Source organism: Elephas maximus, chromosome X (genome assembly GCF_024166365.1).
Source record: "Elephas maximus indicus isolate mEleMax1 chromosome X, mEleMax1 primary haplotype, whole genome shotgun sequence".
NCBI classification, from domain to species: Eukaryota; Metazoa; Chordata; class Mammalia; order Proboscidea; family Elephantidae; genus Elephas; species Elephas maximus.
The window spans coordinates 32,947,436-32,968,100 of record NC_064846.1 but is presented as its reverse complement, the minus strand read 5'-3'; the positions used below and the strand labels follow the sequence as shown (position 1 = coordinate 32,968,100).

The following is a 20,665-nucleotide window of genomic DNA, read 5'->3' as shown; positions in this document are numbered from 1 at the left end:
AAAATTTAAAAAAATACTATAAATAAAATGCAAAAAGGTTAAGCTGATGCTATCAAAATTTAGTTTCTCCTTTGAAAAAAAATTTAACTTGCACGTGTTTGTGAATTGTTTCCTTACTTTTTACACACATACAGATTTTAAATATAGCCAATGTTACTAAATTTTTTATTTCATCCGTATTGCTAACCTCCAAATCATTCTTGACATCCATGAATTTTAAATATGAATTTGATAAGCCAATTCTTTTAACCTCATTATTGCAATCCAAAGCATCCTGAAACTGATCTAAGTATTTATCATAAAATTGTAGCTAGCACCGTAACTTAGTTGTAATGCATTTTTCCACCCAGAGGTTTCCGTTTTCCCCCTACTAAAAAAAAAAAAAAATTTCCCCCCTACAGAGTTAGAAAAATCAAATACTAAAGCAACAACAAAAAAACACAAATGAAACACAAAGAAATTTAAAGCTTTGTTTTAATTCACCACTACTGAAGTCCTCATTGAAAAATAGGCTCAAGATATTAATAACATTGCTGACAAAGATAAAACCATTGCCTAACTTGGACAAACTGAATGAAAAGGCCTGGGTCCAGATAATTAACATCTATGATTTGCAGGTGGGTCGCCTACAATGCTATGTTTGAATATGTTCTGTGTTCATCCAAAATGAAATAGTAATACTTGTATGTGTACATGCGGAGTGGGTTGTGCAGAGGCCAAAAGGACAACTGAAGCATTGGTAACTATCTAGACTTCTAAGAAGGATTTAGCTCAATACCAAGTAAGGGAAGGGGAAAAGCTAATAGACAGCTAACAAAGTTTCTTATTTTCTCGGCAAATAAGGGTATTTTGTATGTGTTTTCATGCTTGAGTAATTTAATGGGTGTTACCAAGGGAAGTCTAACTTCTGTACATCATTTTTACGTAAGACCAATTCAGAAGAAAATTCTATCTCTTGGGCTTACCATGTTACCTTGATTGGAAAACATATAAAAGGTATAGCTCCCTCTCACAGAAACAATTATTAAGCCAGGTTAGGGAGGATGGCCCGGCAGAAAAAAAGCTAAATAGGTTTGTTTTTGGGGGGTTTTCCTTTGGGGGGGGCAACTCTAGCAGCACATTGGGTACACTGGGAAGCAGAAATAAGGGTATGCCACAGCTCCTGTCTGCAAGGGAGATGAGAAGGCAGAGGGAGACAGAAACTGGCTGAATGGACACGGGGAATACAGGGTGGAGAGAAGGAGTGTGCTATCACATTAGGGGGAGAACAACTAGGAGTATATAGCAAGGTATATATAAATTTTTGTATGAGAGACTGACGACTTGTAAACTTTCACTTAAAGCACAATTAAAAATTAAAAAAAGAAATGAGTATGCCATAATTGGAAGACCTAGGTTTATAGAATACTATTTTGGAGATAGAAGCAGTTAAGCTACTCCTTCCCTGGTATACTATGATTCAAATAAACCTAATAAAGCTATACACATAGTTTTCTCTATAATAATAAAATATTTTCTTAGTTACTAAGCTGTTCTAATTCCTTTAAGGTACATGTATGAGTTTCTAATGCCTACATGCCAATTATTTAGATTTCAAAAACAGGAAGATTTGAAAAGGAGAAAGAAATATGGAAAGCAAAATGAAACCATCTAGAAGAATAATAAGAAACCTTTCTATCAAAGGCTAATTATCGCAAGGATGAACAAAAATAAATCAAGAGGTACACATAGGTAAAGGTAACCTTCCGACTCACTTTAGGCTTTTTGTTTGTGTGTTTAACTTAATTCGCTTTTAAATTTAGCATAAATAATATAAAACTCTCCTTTCCCATAGTACAATACTAGAAGTTTTATTGAATGACCAGGCTAGGAGGAAATGGGGAGAAAGAAATTGGGGGGGTCGGGGGGGAGACAGACAGACATTCATTCATTTATTGACCAGGTGCCAAGGCACTGGGAATTCAAAGACGAAACGGACAGTTCCTACCTCTGAAGAGCTGACACCTCTTGGAGATAAAAACTGTACTTGCCAATGTACTGTTAGGAACTGACTTTTTAAGCTTGGAATAAAACTGGGCACTCACAGAGAGAGTGGAGGGACGGAGCAGGCTGTCTCATTAGGCAGAGAGCAATTGGGAATATGTAGCAAAGTGTATATAAGTTTTCTGTGTGAGAGACTGACTTGATTTGTAAACTTTCAGTTAAAGCACAATAAAAATTAAAAAAAAAAAACTGGGCACTCACAATTATGCCTGGACAGGCCATCAACTGAATGGCCCAATGCAGGTTTCAATCTTGCCCCTTAAAGATTGAGCAATTGACTGGGCCGCGCAATAGTACTGGGCACAAAAAGAATGTTGGTCTATCAAGAGGGAGGCTTTTGAAGAGTTGAGGAATAAACACTAGGAAAAGTTGTAAATATAACTAAAGTATTGTTATTAATTACTTATTTTTAGTATCTCTAACTCATGAACATTTCAAATGCTACTTTAGACTACACATTATCTCAGAAAATACTTAAGATTTGTGACTAGATTGCAACCTGAAGCAATATCTATGTAAATTAAGGCACTATTTTCACCTTTCTTATTCTTACTAACCACCATTTATGGTGTACTCACTATGTGCCACGTACTAGGCTAAGAACTTCATATATATTATCTCATTTATGTCTTAAACCTACTTTATAAGGAAAATCTTTTTGCTGGAAAGGATCGAAATAAGACCATTAAAATAACTAAGACATTGGAAAATATAACCTATAAAAGTTAAAGGAACATGAGCTTACAAGCCTGGAGAAAGATAACTAAATCACCTTTCACTGCTTTGAAGAAAAGAATATCATTCAATCAGAAGCCCTTAAAACTTTATAAAAGCACTTAGAAATAACCAGTAATGTCAATACTATATCATTTGTGAAAACTCAGGAAAAGATACTAGATAAAAATGTACTATCTCGTGCAACATTTCATTTTTGGTCAATACAAATCCACGCTAGGAGCCCTGGTGGCGCAACGGTTAAAGCTAAGACTGCTAAACCAAAAGGTTGGCAGTTGGCAGTTGGAATCCACCCGCCGCTCCTTGGAATCCCCATAGGGCAGTTCTATTCTGTCCTTCCACTTCGCTAGGACTCAGAACTGGCTTGCAGTCAACAGGTTTGGTTTTTTTTGTTTGTTTACACGCAGGATGATGATAAGCACTGGTTCTTGCTTTTTATTCCAGTGCAATTAATAGCACAATCTTTCAATCTCAAAAGAGTTCTGGTTGAGTCAATAAGTCACATGGTTTCCCTATCACGTGGGTAGCATTCACAGTGCAAACACAGTATATTTGGGAGGTAATCCTAGAAACCACCCATAGAAAATTATCCCTGTGAGTAACCTGGAGCTTAATCTCACTGGGGATCCTGAGAGTCTGTGTAGAAATACATCTCAGGGTTACTCCATCTCAGGGGCAAGATAGCTGGTAGTTACACACACAATTCCTGTCATTCAGTGGTTGAGAACTAGAGGAGAGGGGTGTGATTTGTTTTCGCTCTCCAGCAATGCAGGCTCCCAAGCAAAGATACAGGTACCAGCAGTTGGAAATTAGGCTGGGACACACTGAAATGGTAAGTACCTGGTATAGGGGCCAAAGAGAAAGAAGTGGAAACTGATAGCATCTGCTACGCTCTGCATAAACAAATAGCCAAAGCTCTAAAAGGTAAGCATTTTCACAAATGTTTTCAAATGTAACCACTCCTTTGCAGACTTTTAGTTTTGTTTTTTGTTGTTGTTGTTTTTTGTTTTTTCCCCCTGAAATCGAACTTCAATTTCAAAAACAAAGCCTTTGGGGGAAGAGACAGAGGGTTCAATCAATTTTTTACAGTGTGCATTTGGTCCACACTAAAAATGCTATGTACTTTTCTTGTAAAAAGTATACTTTTAAAAATTATATTTGTACATAAAGTCTACATATGCCTATTAACAGACTGAATAAATGCCTATCTTCTATATTTATATACCTCTCAGCTAAAAAGCATAGCTAACAGGAAAAATGTTAATTAATTAAGGTCCTATTTGTAATTTATTACCTTAGCTATGATTCCACACCTTGATTAGAATTGTTACATGAAGATATTCAGTAATAGCTAAGGTGACCTTAGTTCAAACTAATTATTATAGGTGACAATATAAGCGCAAATACACTAAATGCCCTAATAGTTCTTCCTTGTTCAGGCTCATTAAATAGCAAGAGTGTTTTATTTTAAACTTGGCCCTCAACTTTAGAGTTCCTCATTTGCTTTTGTATAAGACCTAGAAAATACATAGGGGAGCTTAACAAATGGTGCCAATAATAGCAGTATCTGTCTCTATTTAGAACATAAGAACTATAATGCAACATTTTGATTGTTTTTAAAATATTCTAACAAAATTTGTTTCCACTTAAAATGGAGAACAGATACACCCGTAACTACCCTTCACCAGTTCACTCACAAAACCCCAGCAATAAAAATTTTCTTTATTTGTTACTAATTTATAATATAAAATATAACAAACATCTGATTATCGCTAAAAAGTAGTCAAAAGAATTATGTTCGAGGGAAATGAAGCTGCTACTTTAAAGAAGCATCTAATATTTAAAGACAGAAAATAGACAGTATATTAATACTTTAAAACAAATTATCAAAAGTTTAGTAAAGCAATAACTTACTTTGATCTTAAGAATTCATGACTACTCATTTTTTTCTTTACTCTCTGTAGTGTATTACCTAATTAATACTTAGACATATCTCATTTGATCCTCATAGCAACCCCAGAAACTATTTAAGGCAATTATTACCACCACCCTTCTCTGGCTTAGAAAAGTGACTGGCTTAAGATCACATAACTAGAAAATAAACAGCAGCTTGTCCTAATGAAACCAGTTAGCGTAACGATCGACTGTTAACCCTCTAATTACTTTGTCTGGGGGACAGCCTTAAATGAATACTTTTTGTGGGCAAGTTAGGTTCTAAACTCACTGCATAAGACGGAAATTATATATACTCACAATTACCCTTGAAAATCCATTAAATCATCCATAAAGTATACAGATACACAATCTCTCAATTAAGCCAATAAAGACTGTATTTGTTTCCCTCTAGCATTAGAAGAAATCACTGTTAATTCACTTGAACATAAGTTGAGGTGACTGGCTTGAATTTCGGGGTCATGTCACTTGAAAACACATAACTTTAAATACCAGGCTCACCCACTCAATGTGGTGAGAGACCCTAGAAGAGATCTGAGAAACTGAACCAAATTGAAGGGGGAAAAAATGCCTCCAAACTCTACCCTTACTCTTTGGGCATGCACACTCACTGAGTATTTTGATGGTAAAAGTGTGGCTACATTCACACAAATTAAGCACAAGTATGGTGCAACTCCACTGTTCTTGAACTCCATACTTCCATCCAAAAGGAAAATTAATTTTGACCTCTAACCTACACAACCAGAGTAGATCTTCAATTTCATAAAGAAACAAATGGAGTAAAACAGGATTACAGACTCTCCCTGTCATGGATTGAATTGTGCCCCCCAAAAATACGTGTATCAATTTGGCTAGTCCACTGACTCCCAGTATTGTGTGACTGTCCACCATTTTATCTGATGAGATTTTCCTATGTGTTGTAAACCCTGCCTCTAAGATGCTGATGAGATGGCATTAGCTGCAGTTTTGTTAATGAGGCAGGACTCAATCTACAAGATTAGGTTGTATCATAAATCAATCTCTTGAGATATAAAAGAGAGAAGCAAGCAGATAGACAGGGAGATCTCATACCACCAAGAAAGCAGCGCCAGGAGCAGAGCGCGTCCTTTGGACCCGGGGTTCCTGCACAGAGAAGCTCCTAGTCCAGGGAAAGATTGATGACAAGGACATTCCTCCAGAACCAACAGAGAAAGCCTTTCCCTGGAGCCAATACCCTGAATTTGGACTTGTAGCCTACTAAACTGTGAGAGAATAAACTTCTGTTTGTTGAAGCCATCCATCTGTGGTTATTTCTGCTATAACAGCTCTAGATGACTAAGATATTCCCTTCCCTAACAGCTGATGAAAAATGAAAAGTAGTAAACATTGGCCCCAAAACTCTAAAGCAACTGGTTCATAAACCAGAGTTTTGGAACCACTGGCCTCAGGTACACTCTCCCCCTAGACATCCAAAGTTTTATTATGAAAAATTTCAAATATTCACAAGAGCTGAAAGAATAGTACTCTCAACACCTAAATACATACCTTCTAGATTCAGCAACTGACATTTCACTTTTTTTGTTTTTGGCTGATCAAAAACAACACTGCAGACGTGACACTTTACCTCAAAATAATTCAGTATGCATCTCTTCAGAATAAGGACATTCTTCTATCCTACCACAATATCATTATCATACCTATTTCCTAATATCATCCAGTACTCAGATTAAGGTATATTTTGACCATCTGGCTCCAGGTTTTTCTAAACTTTATCTGTGAATCAATTGAGAGCACTCTGACTTTGCCGAGGGCCAATATATGAAGCAGCCATATACAGTCACCATGTTGTGCATGATGAATGTAATTACTTTCACTGAATGGTACAAGAAAGAATGGCAGAAATGGCAAATGCTTTGTTATACATATATATTTTTACAACAATAAGAAGAAACAGCCATACAAAGAACCCACCCAGACAAGTGAATTCAGATGACAGAGTAAAGCATAAACCCAGAATCTCTCTCCCCTAGTTCCTAATACAATGAACAAACATTTGGTTGTTTTTTTTTTTTAATGTCCAAAACTCACCACCGACAACAAAGCCAGAAAAGAGGAACCTATGCCATTAACTTCAAAAACTAGTGACCAGAAACAAGACCCATACCTCACACCATGCACAAAAACTAACTCAAAATGGATCAAAGGCCTAAATACAAAATCTAAAACAATACAGATCATGGGAGAAAAAATAGGGACAACACTAGGAGCCCTAATACATGGCATAAACAGTATACAAAACATTGCTTACAATGCAGAAGAGAAACTCGATAACTGAGAGCTCCTAAAAATCAAACACCTATGCTCATCCAAAGACTTCACCAAAAGAGTAAAAACATTACCTACAGACTGGGAAAAAGTTTTTAGCTACGACATTTCCGATCAGTGCCTAATCTCTAAAATCTACATGATACTGCAAAAACTCAACTACAAAAAGACAAATAACCCAATTAAAAAATGGGCAAAAGATATGAACAGACACTTCACCAAAGAAGACACTGAGGAAGCCAATAGATACATGAGGAAATGCTCACGATCATTAGCCATTAGAGAAATGCAAATCAAAACTACAATGAGATTCCATCTCATTCCAACGAGGCCGGCATTAATCCAAAAAACATGAAACAAATGCTGGAGAGGTTGTGCAAAGACTGGAACACTAACATATTGCTGGTGGGGATGTAAAATGGTACAACCACTTTGGAAACCAATTTGGCGCTTCCTTAAAAACTTAGAAATAGAACTACCGTTGGATCTAGCAATCCCACTCCTTGGGATATATCCTAGAGAAATAAGAGCCTTTACACAAACAGATATATCCACACCCATGTTCACTGTAGCACTGTTTACAATAGCAAAAACACAGAAGCAACCAAGGTATCCATCAACAGATAAATAGATAAATTATGGTATATTCACACAATGGAATACTACACATCGATAAAAAACAATGATGAATTTGTGAAACATTTCATTAGTTGAGTGAAATTAGTCAGTGGCAAAAGGACAAATATTGTATGAGACCACTGTTATAAGAACTCAAGAAATAGTTTAAACAGAGAAGAAAATAATCTTGGATGGTTACGAGTGGGGAGGGAGGGAGGGAGGGAGGGAGGGAGGGAGGGAGGGAGGGAGTGGGTTTTCACTAATTAGATAATAGATAAGAACTATTTTAGGTGAAGGGAAAGACAACACACAATACAAGACAGGTCAGCACAACTGGACTAAACCAAAAGCAAAGAAGTTTCCTGAATAAACTGAATGCTTCAAAGGCCAGCTTAGCAGGGGCGGGGGGTTGGGGACCATGGTTTCAGGGGACATCTAAGTCAACTGGCATAATAAAATCTATTAAGAAAACATTCTGCATCCCACTTTGTGAGAGTGGCATCTGGAGTCTTAAACAATAGCAAGCGGCCATCTAAGATGCATCAACTGATCTCAACCCACCTGGATCAAAGGAGAATGAAGAACACCAAGGACACAAGGTGATTATGAGCCCAAGAGACAGAAATGGCCACATGAACCAGTGACTACATCATCCTGAGACCAGAAGAACTAGATGGTGCCCAGCTACAACCCACAACTGCCCTGACAGGGAGCACAACAGAGAACCCCCAAGGGAGCAGGAGAGCAGTGGGATGCAGACCCCAAATTCTAGTAAAAAGACCAGACTTAATGGTCTGACTGAGCCCAGAAGGACCCTGGAGGTCGTGGTCCCCAGACCTTCTGAGAAACAAACCATTCTCAAAGCCAACTCTTCAGACAGGGATTGGACTGGGCTATAAGACAGAAAATGATACAGTGAGGAGTGAGCTTCTTGGCTCAAGCAGACACATGAGACTATGCGGACAGTTCCTCTCTGGAGGGGAGATGAGAAGGCAGAGGGGGACAGGAGCTGGCTGAATGGACACGAGGAATACAGGGTGGAGAGAAGGTGTATGCTGTCTCTTTAGAGACAGAGCAACTAGGAGTATATAAATTTTTGTATGAAAGCCTGACTTGATTTGTAAACTTTCACTTAAAGCACAACAAAAAAAAATTTTTTTAAATAAGTAGTGACCAAACCAATTGGCATGACACAGTTCATAAATATATTACTCTACACTCTAGTTTGGTGAGTAGCCCCTGGGGTCTTAAAAGCTTGTAAGCATCCATCTAAGATACAACTATTGGTCTCTACTCATCTGGAGCAAAAGAGGAAGAAGGAAGCCAAAGACTCAAAGAAGAAACCAATCTGGCTACCACTAACAACCTTTCTGACCAGGGACACAACAGATGGTCCCGGAAAGAATGGAAGGAAAATGCAAAACAAACCTCATATTCCTAAAAAAGGCCAGACTTACTGGACTGGCAGAGAGACACTAGAGGAACTCTCGAGACCGTCACCCTGAGATATCGTTTAAGTTTGGAACTGAACCCACTCCCAGAGGTCACGTTTCAGCCAAATAATAAACTGGCTCATAAAATAAACAATATCACCCATAAGTACTGTGTTCCTTTTAAATAATCATCTATATGAGAACAAACAGTCAATATTTACCCTAAAGCAAAGATGAGAAGGGGGGGCAGGGAAGCTAGATTAATGGAAACAGAACAACCAGAATGGAGATCATGAGAATGCTAACACATTGTGAAAAATGTAACCAATGACAGTGAGCAATATGTACAGAAATTATTAAACGGGAACTTAATTTTTCTGTGTAAACGTTCACCAAAAATGCAATTTAAAAAAAATCGCCTACATGAGACCAAACAGTCAACAATTACATTAAAACAAAGATGAGAATGTAAAATCAAAACCAAACCCTTTGCTGTCAAGTCGGTTCCGACTCATAGCAAATAAAGTTAACAAATCTGTTGCTGTCGAGTCCATTCCAACTCACAGCAACCCTACAGGACAGAGTGGAACTGTCTCACAGGGTTTCCAAGGAGTGCCTGTTGGATTCAACCTGTCAACCTTTTGGTTAGCAGCCATAGCACTTAACCAGTATGCCACCAGGGTTTCCAATGAAGAAGGTAAATCAACAACAACAACAAAAAAGAAGGTAAGTCAACAAAATCCGGGCAACTAGATTAATGGAAACGGAGGAACCAGAATGGAAGTAATGAAAATGTTTACATGTCATGAAGAATATAGCCAATGTCACTGAACAATCTGTGTAGTAATTGTTGAATAGGAACCTAAACTGCTGTGTAAAACTCTACCAAAAACACAATAAAATATTATTAAAAAAAAATAGCGACCAAGGCAAAAATAAATACAAGATTCTGGTACAGTACAGTATGGCTCCTGTCCCCACTCCAATCCCCAGAAGTAGTATTCGATGAAGAACGTAAACAAAACAAAACCAAACCCACCGCCATCAAGTCGATTCCAACTCATAGCAACCCTATAGGACAGAGTAGAACTGCCCCATAGAGTTTTCAAGGAGCACCTGGTAGATTCGAACTGCCAACCTCTTGGTTAGCAGCCGTAGCACTTAACCACTATGCCACCAGGGCTTCCAATGAAGAAGGTAAATCAACAACAAAAGAAAAAAATGAAGAAGCTAAATCAACAACAAAAAAAAAATGAAGAAGGTAAATCAAAATCCTCACAAATTTTCTCATGAATACCTTCCAGTTAGGCAATGTAGCCTGCAGGGTAAGTAGGCAGCCCAAGAAAAACCCCTGCAAGCAGAAGCCCACGAGGACACTGATAAAGGGAGAACCAGCTGCCAAGGCCTGCTGTCTTACAAGGCGGGCCTAGTATAGGATTCAGAAAAGAAAACAGAAGTGAGGTCCTAAATAATGGCTATACTTATCCTCAGCTGAGTTCATTCACTCCCCCTTCTAAAGAACAGAAGACTGAAAACAGAACCCAATACTCAAATTGTAGCTTGGCTGCGGGGGGCGGGGGGAAGTCTGGCCATAAATAAGGTGGAAAGGGTGTGAGGATTCACTCACATTCTGTCAGAAAGAATAAAAGATCTGAACAGAGCTGTTCACATTAAGATGAAAAGAAATGTTGTGGCAACTATGGAAACACAGATGGCCAAAAGCGGGGGAGGGGGAAGAAAAGCATATAAAAGTCAGATGAATTTAGTATGGAAGAAAGTACAATACAAAGGACAGAGGCACGTTCTTCACAAGTAACTATATGAAGTCATAGGAAATTTAAGAATGAACTGAAAACAAAAAAACAAAGAGATGAGATGAAAAGACAGACTGCTAGAGATAAAACACAAAAACACTACTAATACAGATACAATGCAAAACAGCAAGGTATTTCAAGAATCGCAAAATTTCAGACCAAAACAAAAACCAAACAAAACTCGTTGCCGTCGATTTGATTCTGATTCATAGAGACTCTATAGGACAGAGTAGGACTGCCCCACAGGGTTTCCAAGGCTGTAAATCTTTACAGAAGCAGACTGCCACATCTTTCTCCCAGGGAGCAGCTGGTGGGCTCAAACCACCAACCTTTCGACCTAAAATTTCAGACATGCTACATTTGTGTAGACAGTACAGCATGGTGATTTTGAGCTTGGTCTCTGAAGCCAAATTGCCTGGACTGAAATTGCAGCTCTGTGCAATACTAGCTCTATTACCTGGGATACGTTACTTAACCTGTAACACAAAAGGTGGTATGGTAAGGATTAAATGAGCTAATTCAAGTGAAGCACTTAGAATAGGGTCTGGCACAGAGTAAGCACTCAATTGATTTGAACTAACATCGTAAACAATTTCATCCATTAACATCAACTGGATGCAAAAAAGCACCAAGGCAAACAGATACTTGTATACCAATGTTCACTGCAGCATTATTCACAATAGTCAAAAGGTGGAAACAACCCAAGTGCCCATTAACAGATGAGTGAACAAACTGTGATATATACAATGGAATACTATGCAACTATAAAGAGAAATTAAGTTCTGATAACACTATATCAATAAGTAAACCTTGAAAATATTATGCAAAGCAAAATAAACCAGTCACAAAAGGACAAATGTTGTATGATCACACTTACATGAAATATCCAGAATAGGCAAACGCATAGAGACAAAAGATGATTAGTGGTTACGGGGCGGGGGGGGTGGTGGTGAGGAAGGGAGAAATAGGGAGTTCTTGTTTAAGAAGCACTGACTTTCTGTTTGTGGTGATAAAAAACTTTGGGAAACAGTAATGATGACTGTACAACATGGTTAATCTAACTAATGTCACTGAAATGTACACTTTAAAACGGTTGGGATGGCTTATTTTTTGTTATATATATTTTACCACAATAAAATTTTTTTAAAAAACCAAGGAATTCATGTATGTAGGTGCTATCAAAAACATTTAAGTATGTCAAATGAGTATGCTAAAGCTATGCTCTACAACAAAAGAAAACGTTAAAGATAACAAAATGTTATCTGTTCACAGAGAAGTATTCTATAGAGCCCTTCCCTTTTTAAGCCTGGGGAAAAAAGAAAACTGTTAGTCAGCTAGAACAACTGTGCTCAAATTTTGGTCTCTGCAGCAGCAACATCAGTTTCACCCAGGAACTTGTCAGAAACACAAATTTTCAGGCCCCACTCCAGACCTACTAAATCACAAACTCTGAGGATGGGGCCCAACAATCTGTGTTTTAACAAGCACTCCAGGTGACGTGCGTGCTGAAGTTTCAAAATCACTGTACTAGAAAGTTAGTCCTATACTAGAGTACATACCTCAAATTTAGGAAACGTATATATAAAAATTAATATACATGATTAAAGAAATAAACGATTATAAATAACTACAGGCTGGACAACTATCCTGTAAAGTGATATTTGGTATAAGCATATAAGTTACTTCTTTAAAATACGAATTACTTATATATACAAGGAACCCCAAACTTACTAGTGAGATCTGTTACAGACATTTCGGTATAAATAATTTGGAATGACAGTCATGTTCCCCCATTAGAAGCAATCTTAAAAACCTGGTTAAATTCCTAGCTAGGCCACAAAAGCCTTTTAAACCTATAAACACAGAACAAATGGTTTGTTGTGGTGAAATATTTATATAGGCAAAAACGAACCAAAATTCTAACTCAGATCAGGCAGATTCCTTCCCATACTGGCCCAAGTGGTTAAAAGAAACCTTTTTTTTTTCTTTTCCCTTCCCCCTTTCTACCTCTGCAAGTCTCTACTCAGACTGAAGTTGGGGCAGGAATCAAGCACAACTGGGATAGAACCAAGGTATAGGGGGGCTGCAATAGAGATGGAGGGAAGGGATGGCTGAGAGCTCTAGCACTTCTGTAACAGGGCAACAATATTTTATATGCATAGGACTTCCATAAGTTGGATGTCTGGTCTCTTGTTTACAAGTTCATGATACAGCCAAAGAAAGAATTTCAGAACAGGAAATTTGAACAATAAGATTTTCAGTTAACAAGAACAGCATTAGTGGGTGAAATTATTATGAGAGCAGGCTATTTACACAGTCTCAAAGTATCTCCCCGCAAGATACATATTAACAACAAAGGAAAAACTAGTAACTTTAGAAGAGGGAAATCTGACAGTCATCACCTTAAACAAGTAATCGAAGTTAACGTTACCAACAATGGTACAAACTGCCATCACGTGCCTCTTACTATAACGCCCTGGAAAAGACACAACCATTTTGTTCTTTGAGCAGGCACTGGTGGCACAAATGGCTAAGCACTCAGCTACTAACCAAAACGTTGGCGGTTCAGATTCACCCAGAGGCACCTTAGAAGAGAGACCTGGCTATCTACTTCCAAAAGATCCAAGCCACCGAAAACCCCATGGAGCACACTTCTACTCTGAAACACATGGGGCCACCATGAGTCGGAAGTGACTCGACAGCAACTGGTTTGGTTTGGTTTTAGGTAACATGATTCATTCTTTTCTGACTATAAGGATCAACCCAGGGAAATGTCATTATATTTCCTTTTTATATGAATGCATGTGTTATATAATAAATGATACACATAATAGTAATAAACTAACAGATTGTTTTAGAGTACCTTTACCCAGCATAAATTTGCAGCTAAGTATTAAAAGCCAAGTCAAATATTTCAGGTGTGGAGTGAAATCAACAACAGCTGTTTAGTTTTTCTATGTGATTACTGTTGTCTAGAATTAAAATTAGATAAAATTACCAAAACACTGGACAAACCTGCATTCGTGGTTATAACAACTTCTAGATATTCTTCTGGCTATCTTACTTTATAATTGAGAAGAAATTGTGTATTATTCTTTTCAGCTTCAAGACCTCGGGTGGGCAAAGGTTTCTTAGAACACAAAAGGCAAAACATAAAAGAAAAATACTGCTAAATTGGAATTAGTCAAAAATTAAAATTTCTGCCTTTTCAAAGACAGTTAACAAAATTAGAAGGCAAACCAGATTGAGAAAATTTTTGCAAATTATCTGAGAAAGTTTTTGTGTCTAGAATATAAAAAAGAACACTTACAATTCAATAACAAAAAAGAAAATAACCCAATTAAAAACTGGGCAAGAGATCTGAACAGATCCTTCACTAAAGATGATTGCAAATGGCAGATAAACACATGAAAAGATGCTCAGTATCCCTAGTCATCAGGGAAATGTAACTTAAAAGCACAATGAGATACTACTACACACACCCACTAGAATGACTAAAATGTGAAAGACTGTCAACACCAAGTGTTGGTGAGGATGTGGAGTAACTGGAACTCTGATTCACTGCTCCTAGGGATGTAAAATTGCACAGACACTTTGGACTAGTGTGGCAATTTCTTACATAGTTAAACATACACTTATCCATATGAACCAGCAATCCAACTCCTAAACAAAAACCTACGCCCTCCACCCACAAAAGACTTGTACAAGAACATTCATAGCAATTTTATTTATAATACCTCCAACTAGAAACAAACCAAATGTCCATCAACTGCTGAATGAATAAACAAGCATTGGTATATCTATAATATGAAATATTACTCAGCAATACAAAGGAACTACTGACACAAGCAACAACTCAGATGAATATCAAAAGCACTGTTAGTGGAAGAAGCCAGACACAAAAGTGTACCATACATACTATGCAATTCCATTTATATGACATTGTAGAAATAGCAAACCTATAGTGACAGAAAGCGTATCAGTGGTTGCCAGGACCCAGCAATTGGAGGCAGGGAATTAACTGCAAAGGGACACAAAAGAACTCTACCAGGGTGGTCAAAATATTCTATTATTATTATTGTGTTGGTAGACACACAACTGTATATATACATTTGTCAAAACTCATCAAACTGCACACTTAAAATTGGCAAAGTTTATTGTAAATTATACCTCAAAGCTGATTTTAAAAAAATAGCACAAATGGTTACCCGTGGGGAGTGGTAGTAACTGGAAGGGAGTACAAGGCAACTCTGGGATGTTGGTACTGTTCTATTTCTTGACCTGGGTGGTAGGCACCAGGGGGTTAGTTTGTGAAAAGTTGCTGAGCTGTACAATTATGATTTATGTACTGTTCTCTATACGTATTTTACTTTAATAAAAAGTTTACTTAAAAACATAAAAGAATGCATCCTCAATATTCTACAGTTGAAGGGGCTTCATATAAATAATGATGATGATTCAAAATTGCAGCCAAGACAAAAATAACCGATCAGAAGAAACTCAACTTAAAAGAACACTAAGTTACCACTAATTACAAGGGGATTCGAAAAAGAAATCACTTGTTCAAAGGTAATTTGTCACTTTCGTATGTGGAGGACCTGACCACCTAGATTATGAGCTATATTTGGGTTATGTATTTGGTTAGGACACACGGAGTTTCCCCAAACCTTACCCAGCATAGTATTTTCTTAAATTAGGTTCGCTCTATTTTTCTGTCTAGAGTTATTCACAACACAAATATACTCAGAACATTTCCATTTCAAAATTTAGTTTTCTGCCTGGAAGAAAAATCTTACTAACCTCCTTCATAAATGACTTGCCTATGCGAACCACTTTTGCAAATAAAATGGGATCGTGAGAAAGGTGAGGACCAAGATAACAGAACATATGGAATACGTCCCTTCTCAAATCTTCAAAGTTCTCTGCTTGTTTTGGTGCTCTCTTGTTTTGCAAAGCAGTAACAGGTGAGCCTTTAGCACCTTTAGGAACTCCAACTCTATAAAAAGAAGTAAAATGTATATGTATTATACAACACCTACCATTTTAACACCATCATCTTAGTAAATAAAGCTTTTCTTGCTCATATTTGCTTTCTATATTTCAATTCTGCCTCAATTTATTACATGAGATAATTCTCAACCAGTAGAAAATGCAAAAACAATATTGACTAGAAAAATTAGAGCTTAGAGAATGTTTCAAATTAACTGCATAAGAAAAGGAAATCAGAGAAATGAAGATTTCAAGTAACATTTAACATAGATCATAAACATGGCCAGTATCAGGAATATGGATATGGGAATGAGGAACAAGAGATGGATCTCAGAGACACTAGAAGGTAAAACAGAAAAATACGAATATAACAACACTGATTCAAGTCAATAAACATTTCTGAATCTGGGTTCCACTACCTAGACTGAGTGTGAGGGAAGTAGTGGTAGGGAAAGTGGGCAGAATAATGGAAGAGGGTATCACACTAAAAAGGACAGTGTTGAAAGGGTTACATAAACCAGAGACTACATCAGCCTGAGACCACAAGAACTAGATGGTGCTCAGCTACCACCGATGACTGCCCTGACAAGGAACATAACAGAGAACCCCTGAGGGAGCAGGAGAGCAGTGGGATGCAGACCTCAAATTCCCATAAAAAGACCAGACTTAACGGTCTGACTGAGAATAGAAGGACCCCAGACCTTCTGTTAGGCTAAGATTGGAACTATTCCCAAAGCCAACTCTTCAGACAGGGATTGGCCTGGAGTATAAGATAGAAAATGATACTGGTGAGGAGTGAACTTCTTGGATCAAGTAGACACATGAGACTATGTGGGCAGTTTCTGATGAGAGGGCAGAGGGGGACAGAAGCTGGCTGAATGGACACTGAAATAGAGGGTGGAGAGAAGGAGTATGCTGTCTCATTAGGGAGAGAGCAACTAGGAGTATGTAGCAAGGTGTATATAAATTTTTGTATGAGAGACTGACTTGATTTGTAAACTTTCACTTAAAGCACAATAAAATTTTTTTAAAAACTGTCAACCTTTTGGTTACCAGCCAAGCTCTTAACCACTGTACCACCAGGGCTCCTACTTACCTTACAGGGGGGTTGTAATGATTCAGTAGGATACTGACTATAAAGCACTAGCCTCAGGCTTGGTAGATAGTTGTTGTTATTGCAATTAGTACACCTTGAGATGTTTTTGAAATGCCCCAAAATAAGATGGAGCAACTTGTGAAATCTGAGTAAGGTCTGTAGATGGAACCAATGTCAACTGCCTGGTTTTGATGTTGTATTATAGCTACTTAAGACATTACCACTGGGGAAGGCTGGGGGAAGGGTTCTCAGGACCACTCCATACTATTTTTTACAACTTCATGTGAGTCTAAAATTATTTCCAAATAAAAAGTAAAAAAACAAAAAAGGACAGCATGCTCACAGTTCTCACCTGCTGAGCAGGTGTCCAGCTGTGGAGTTACAGGGGTCACTCTCTGAGAAAAAGCCTTCATCGTCCACAGCCCAGGTGGCACTGAATGCAGCAGCCAGCAGCTATGCACAAGTCACAAGGCTGGGGCTTTTGAGGCAGGCTCTGGTCTGTATTAGAAGCCACAGCTGCTGCTAATACTATCCCTAAATGTCCTGCAAGTAGGCCAGGGGCTTGAGGACTAGTGGACACAAGAACCAGGAATGATGAGAGGGGCTACACTAGCAATTTCCAGAAGAGCAGCCTATATGCCAGGAGAGATAAGGCAAGTGGAGAGGCAAAGTCCTCACTCAGAAATACTCAACCCAGAATACAGAAAATTTACACTAATTAAAAACCTAAGGAATCCCTGGGTGGTTCAAACAGTTAACACACTTAGCTGCTATCCAAAAGGTTGGAGGTTCAAGTTCACCCAGAGGTGCCTCAGAAGAAAGGCCTAGCGATCTACTTCCAAAAAAATCAGCCACTGAAAACCCTATGGAGCACAGTTCTACTCTGACACACATGGGGTCACCATGAGTGGGAACTGGCTTGATGGCAACTGGTTAAAAACCCTTAGGAATTCTCTGACCCCCTCCCCTCAAAAGAAATGGAAAAGTCAAAAGTAGAAGAATGGAGTCTTCACTCTCAATGGAGCAAACCCAACCTAGAAGTCTAACCTACGGTTTTTAAGACTACACTACAGCACAGGTTTTACAACACCTAGTCTAGACATTAGGAGATAAGTCACTGATTAATCTATATCAGACTGATACACTCTGCAAATAGTTTTCTTTTGACAAAACATACCAAAATATATGCTTAGTTTGAATAGACAAGGTAGGTATACAAATATTTTTGTAGTCCTAAACTATTTCTACCACAATGATTTATAAAGTATCCAGCAACGTACCTTCGGTAGAGAGGCTCAATAGTTATGTGAATGAGTTTGCAAATAGCAAGGGCTATTAGCTTATGTGAAGCTGCATAGAATGGAGGCATCTGATCCATAATGTTTTGTGCATGCTGCCAATCACCGATCTTTAACAAGGCTTCCAACAAACCAAGTTTTTGGTTGTCAGGTGGCTAAAAAGAAACAATCACAGCAATACTTATGATACTGATAGGAAGAAATCTTAATACTTCTCATAAAAAAATTAAGTTATACAACACAACATACATCAATAATAGCTGCCATTTGTGGGAAACTCAAGAGTATTTTCCTGAAGCTACATTTAGCAGACACAAGAGTGACAGTTTATAGACTTGGAATTAAATTACCTTTTACTAAATGGCATATTTTGTCATAGGGAGCTAGAACTAATTGCTTTTTATTTGACAATCCCTTTAGAACCTGAGGCATTATCAAATAAAGTACAAACAGGTGAAATCAATCCACTTAGTCATTTTAGTTAGAATACGTTTTTAAATTAAATTCTTATATAAGAAAAAATATGGCAGCCTCTTTTGGAATATTGCTCGTTAGATTAAAAACAAACTCTTTTTTTTTTTTTTTTTTGCAAATTACTATCCCAAAAACCAGGTTTCATCATAATCAAAATTACTCAACAACCCTGAGGGACCGAATTGCTGGGCTGAGGGCTGTGGGGACCAGGATCTTGGGGAACATCCAGCTGAACTGGCATAACATAGTTTATAAAGAAAATGTTCTACATTCTACTTTGGTGAGTAGCATCTGGGGTCTTAAAAGCCTGAGAGCGGCCATCGAAGATACTCCACTGGTCTCACTCCTTCTGGGAGCAAAGAAAACTAAAGACACAAGGGAAAGATTAGTCCAAAGGACTAATGAACTACAACTACCATGGCCTCCACCAGACTGAGTCCAGTACAACTAGATGGTGCCTGGCTACCACCACTGACTGCTCTGACAGGGATCACAATAGAGGGTCCTGGACAGAGCTGGAGAAAAATGTAGAAAAAAATTCTAACTCATAAAAAAGACCAGACTTACTAACTAGCCTGACAGAGACTGGAGAAACCCCGAGAGTATGGCCCCAGACACCCTTTTAGCTCAGTAATGAAGTCACTCCCAAGGCTGACCCTTCAGCCAAAGATTAGACAGGCCCATAAAACAAAATGACACTAAAGGGGCACAACGGCCCAGGGGCAAGGAATAGAAGGCAAGAGGGGGCAGGAAAGCTGGTAATAGGGAACCCAAGGTCAAGAAGGGAGAGTATTGACATGTTGTGGGGTTGTTAACCAATGTCATAAAACAATATGTGTACTAAATGTTTAATGAGAAACTAGTTTCCTCTGTAAACCTTCATCTACAGAGCGATAAAAAAAATATTTAAGAAATTATACTTCTATAAATTAACTATTAGAACTTAAAACTTCACAATTCTAAATCCAGAAAACAATGTTAATTTTACTGGAATTAATTACATACCTTCTCTACTTTCTCCTCTTCTTTTTCCTTTTCTTTTTCTCGCTCATCAATTTTTTCGGAAGACAACACAACCATTGTAAGTTTTCTAACAATTTGCTTAGCTTCCACTATTTCTCGTTTATGTTCATCCATAATGCAATTATCAGCTGGAAGAAGCTAAAAATGGTTCATTAAAAGTTCGTATAACAGCTAATACCAACTTGCTCATATAAAACGCAAACACTACTACTCTCAATCGATAAAAATGTAAATAAGTCTAGTCTATTCTTGACCATGATTTCCCTTCTAATAAGTTTCTCTTGGTTATTTTTTTATAATTTGGCAAGGTTAAGTACCTGAATTTTGGACACCTTTTAAAATCAGACAGCAATTCGAAATTTCCTATCTTCTGTCTGCTACAGTGATGCTTACCATTGAATTTACTAGCTTACCCAAAATAATACACACTTGTTCCATTAAAAATATCACAAATTTCCCCTTTAAAGTCCAAACTCCAAGTTAAATAAAGTGCTGTATATAGCTCTAATTAGGGAGAGGAGAGCTACTGAATTATATAAGGAAGTAAATTTGATTCCTCTAAATGAAAAATCTCAATTAGAAAAATCAACACTTTAACATTTCACTTTTAATTTTCTAGATATCTGACTTAAGTCACAAAACTAGTTTCTAGTTTATTACAAAAGAGAAAGTAATGTCTGTAGTCAAAGCTCCATTACAACAAAGGCTTGAGTTGAAGATGGTGAATGTACACATTCCATGAAATACCCTAACACAAAGAAAAATATAGCCAATAAACCATTATTTGGTGGTTTGCGCTAGGCACTATGGTGAGTTGTAAAAGAAATATTCCTACCCACTAGAAATCTGTAATCTATTTCAGTAAGTCTAATGCAAAGGAAACAA

The 20,665-nt window shown here is 37.7% G+C and overlaps 1 protein-coding gene across 8 annotated transcripts in view; it reads right to left on the bottom strand.

Annotated features, from left to right (window-relative positions):
• Window positions 1-20,665, bottom strand: part of THOC2 (THO complex subunit 2) — a 112,789-nt gene that overhangs the window by 40,885 nt on the left and 51,239 nt on the right. For all 8 annotated transcript variants that reach the window (XR_007515753.1, XM_049871370.1, XM_049871368.1 and 5 more), the window contains exons 10-12: window positions 19,763-19,918; window positions 18,266-18,438; window positions 15,701-15,896 (exon numbers count right to left, since the gene is read on the bottom strand). Coding sequence is in view for 7 of the 8 variants with exons in the window: in XM_049871370.1 (XP_049727327.1) it covers window positions 15,701-15,896; window positions 18,266-18,438; window positions 19,763-19,918 (525 nt within the window). In the remaining variant the exon portion in view is untranslated. The remainder of the gene's footprint in view (window positions 1-15,700; window positions 15,897-18,265; window positions 18,439-19,762; window positions 19,919-20,665) is intronic.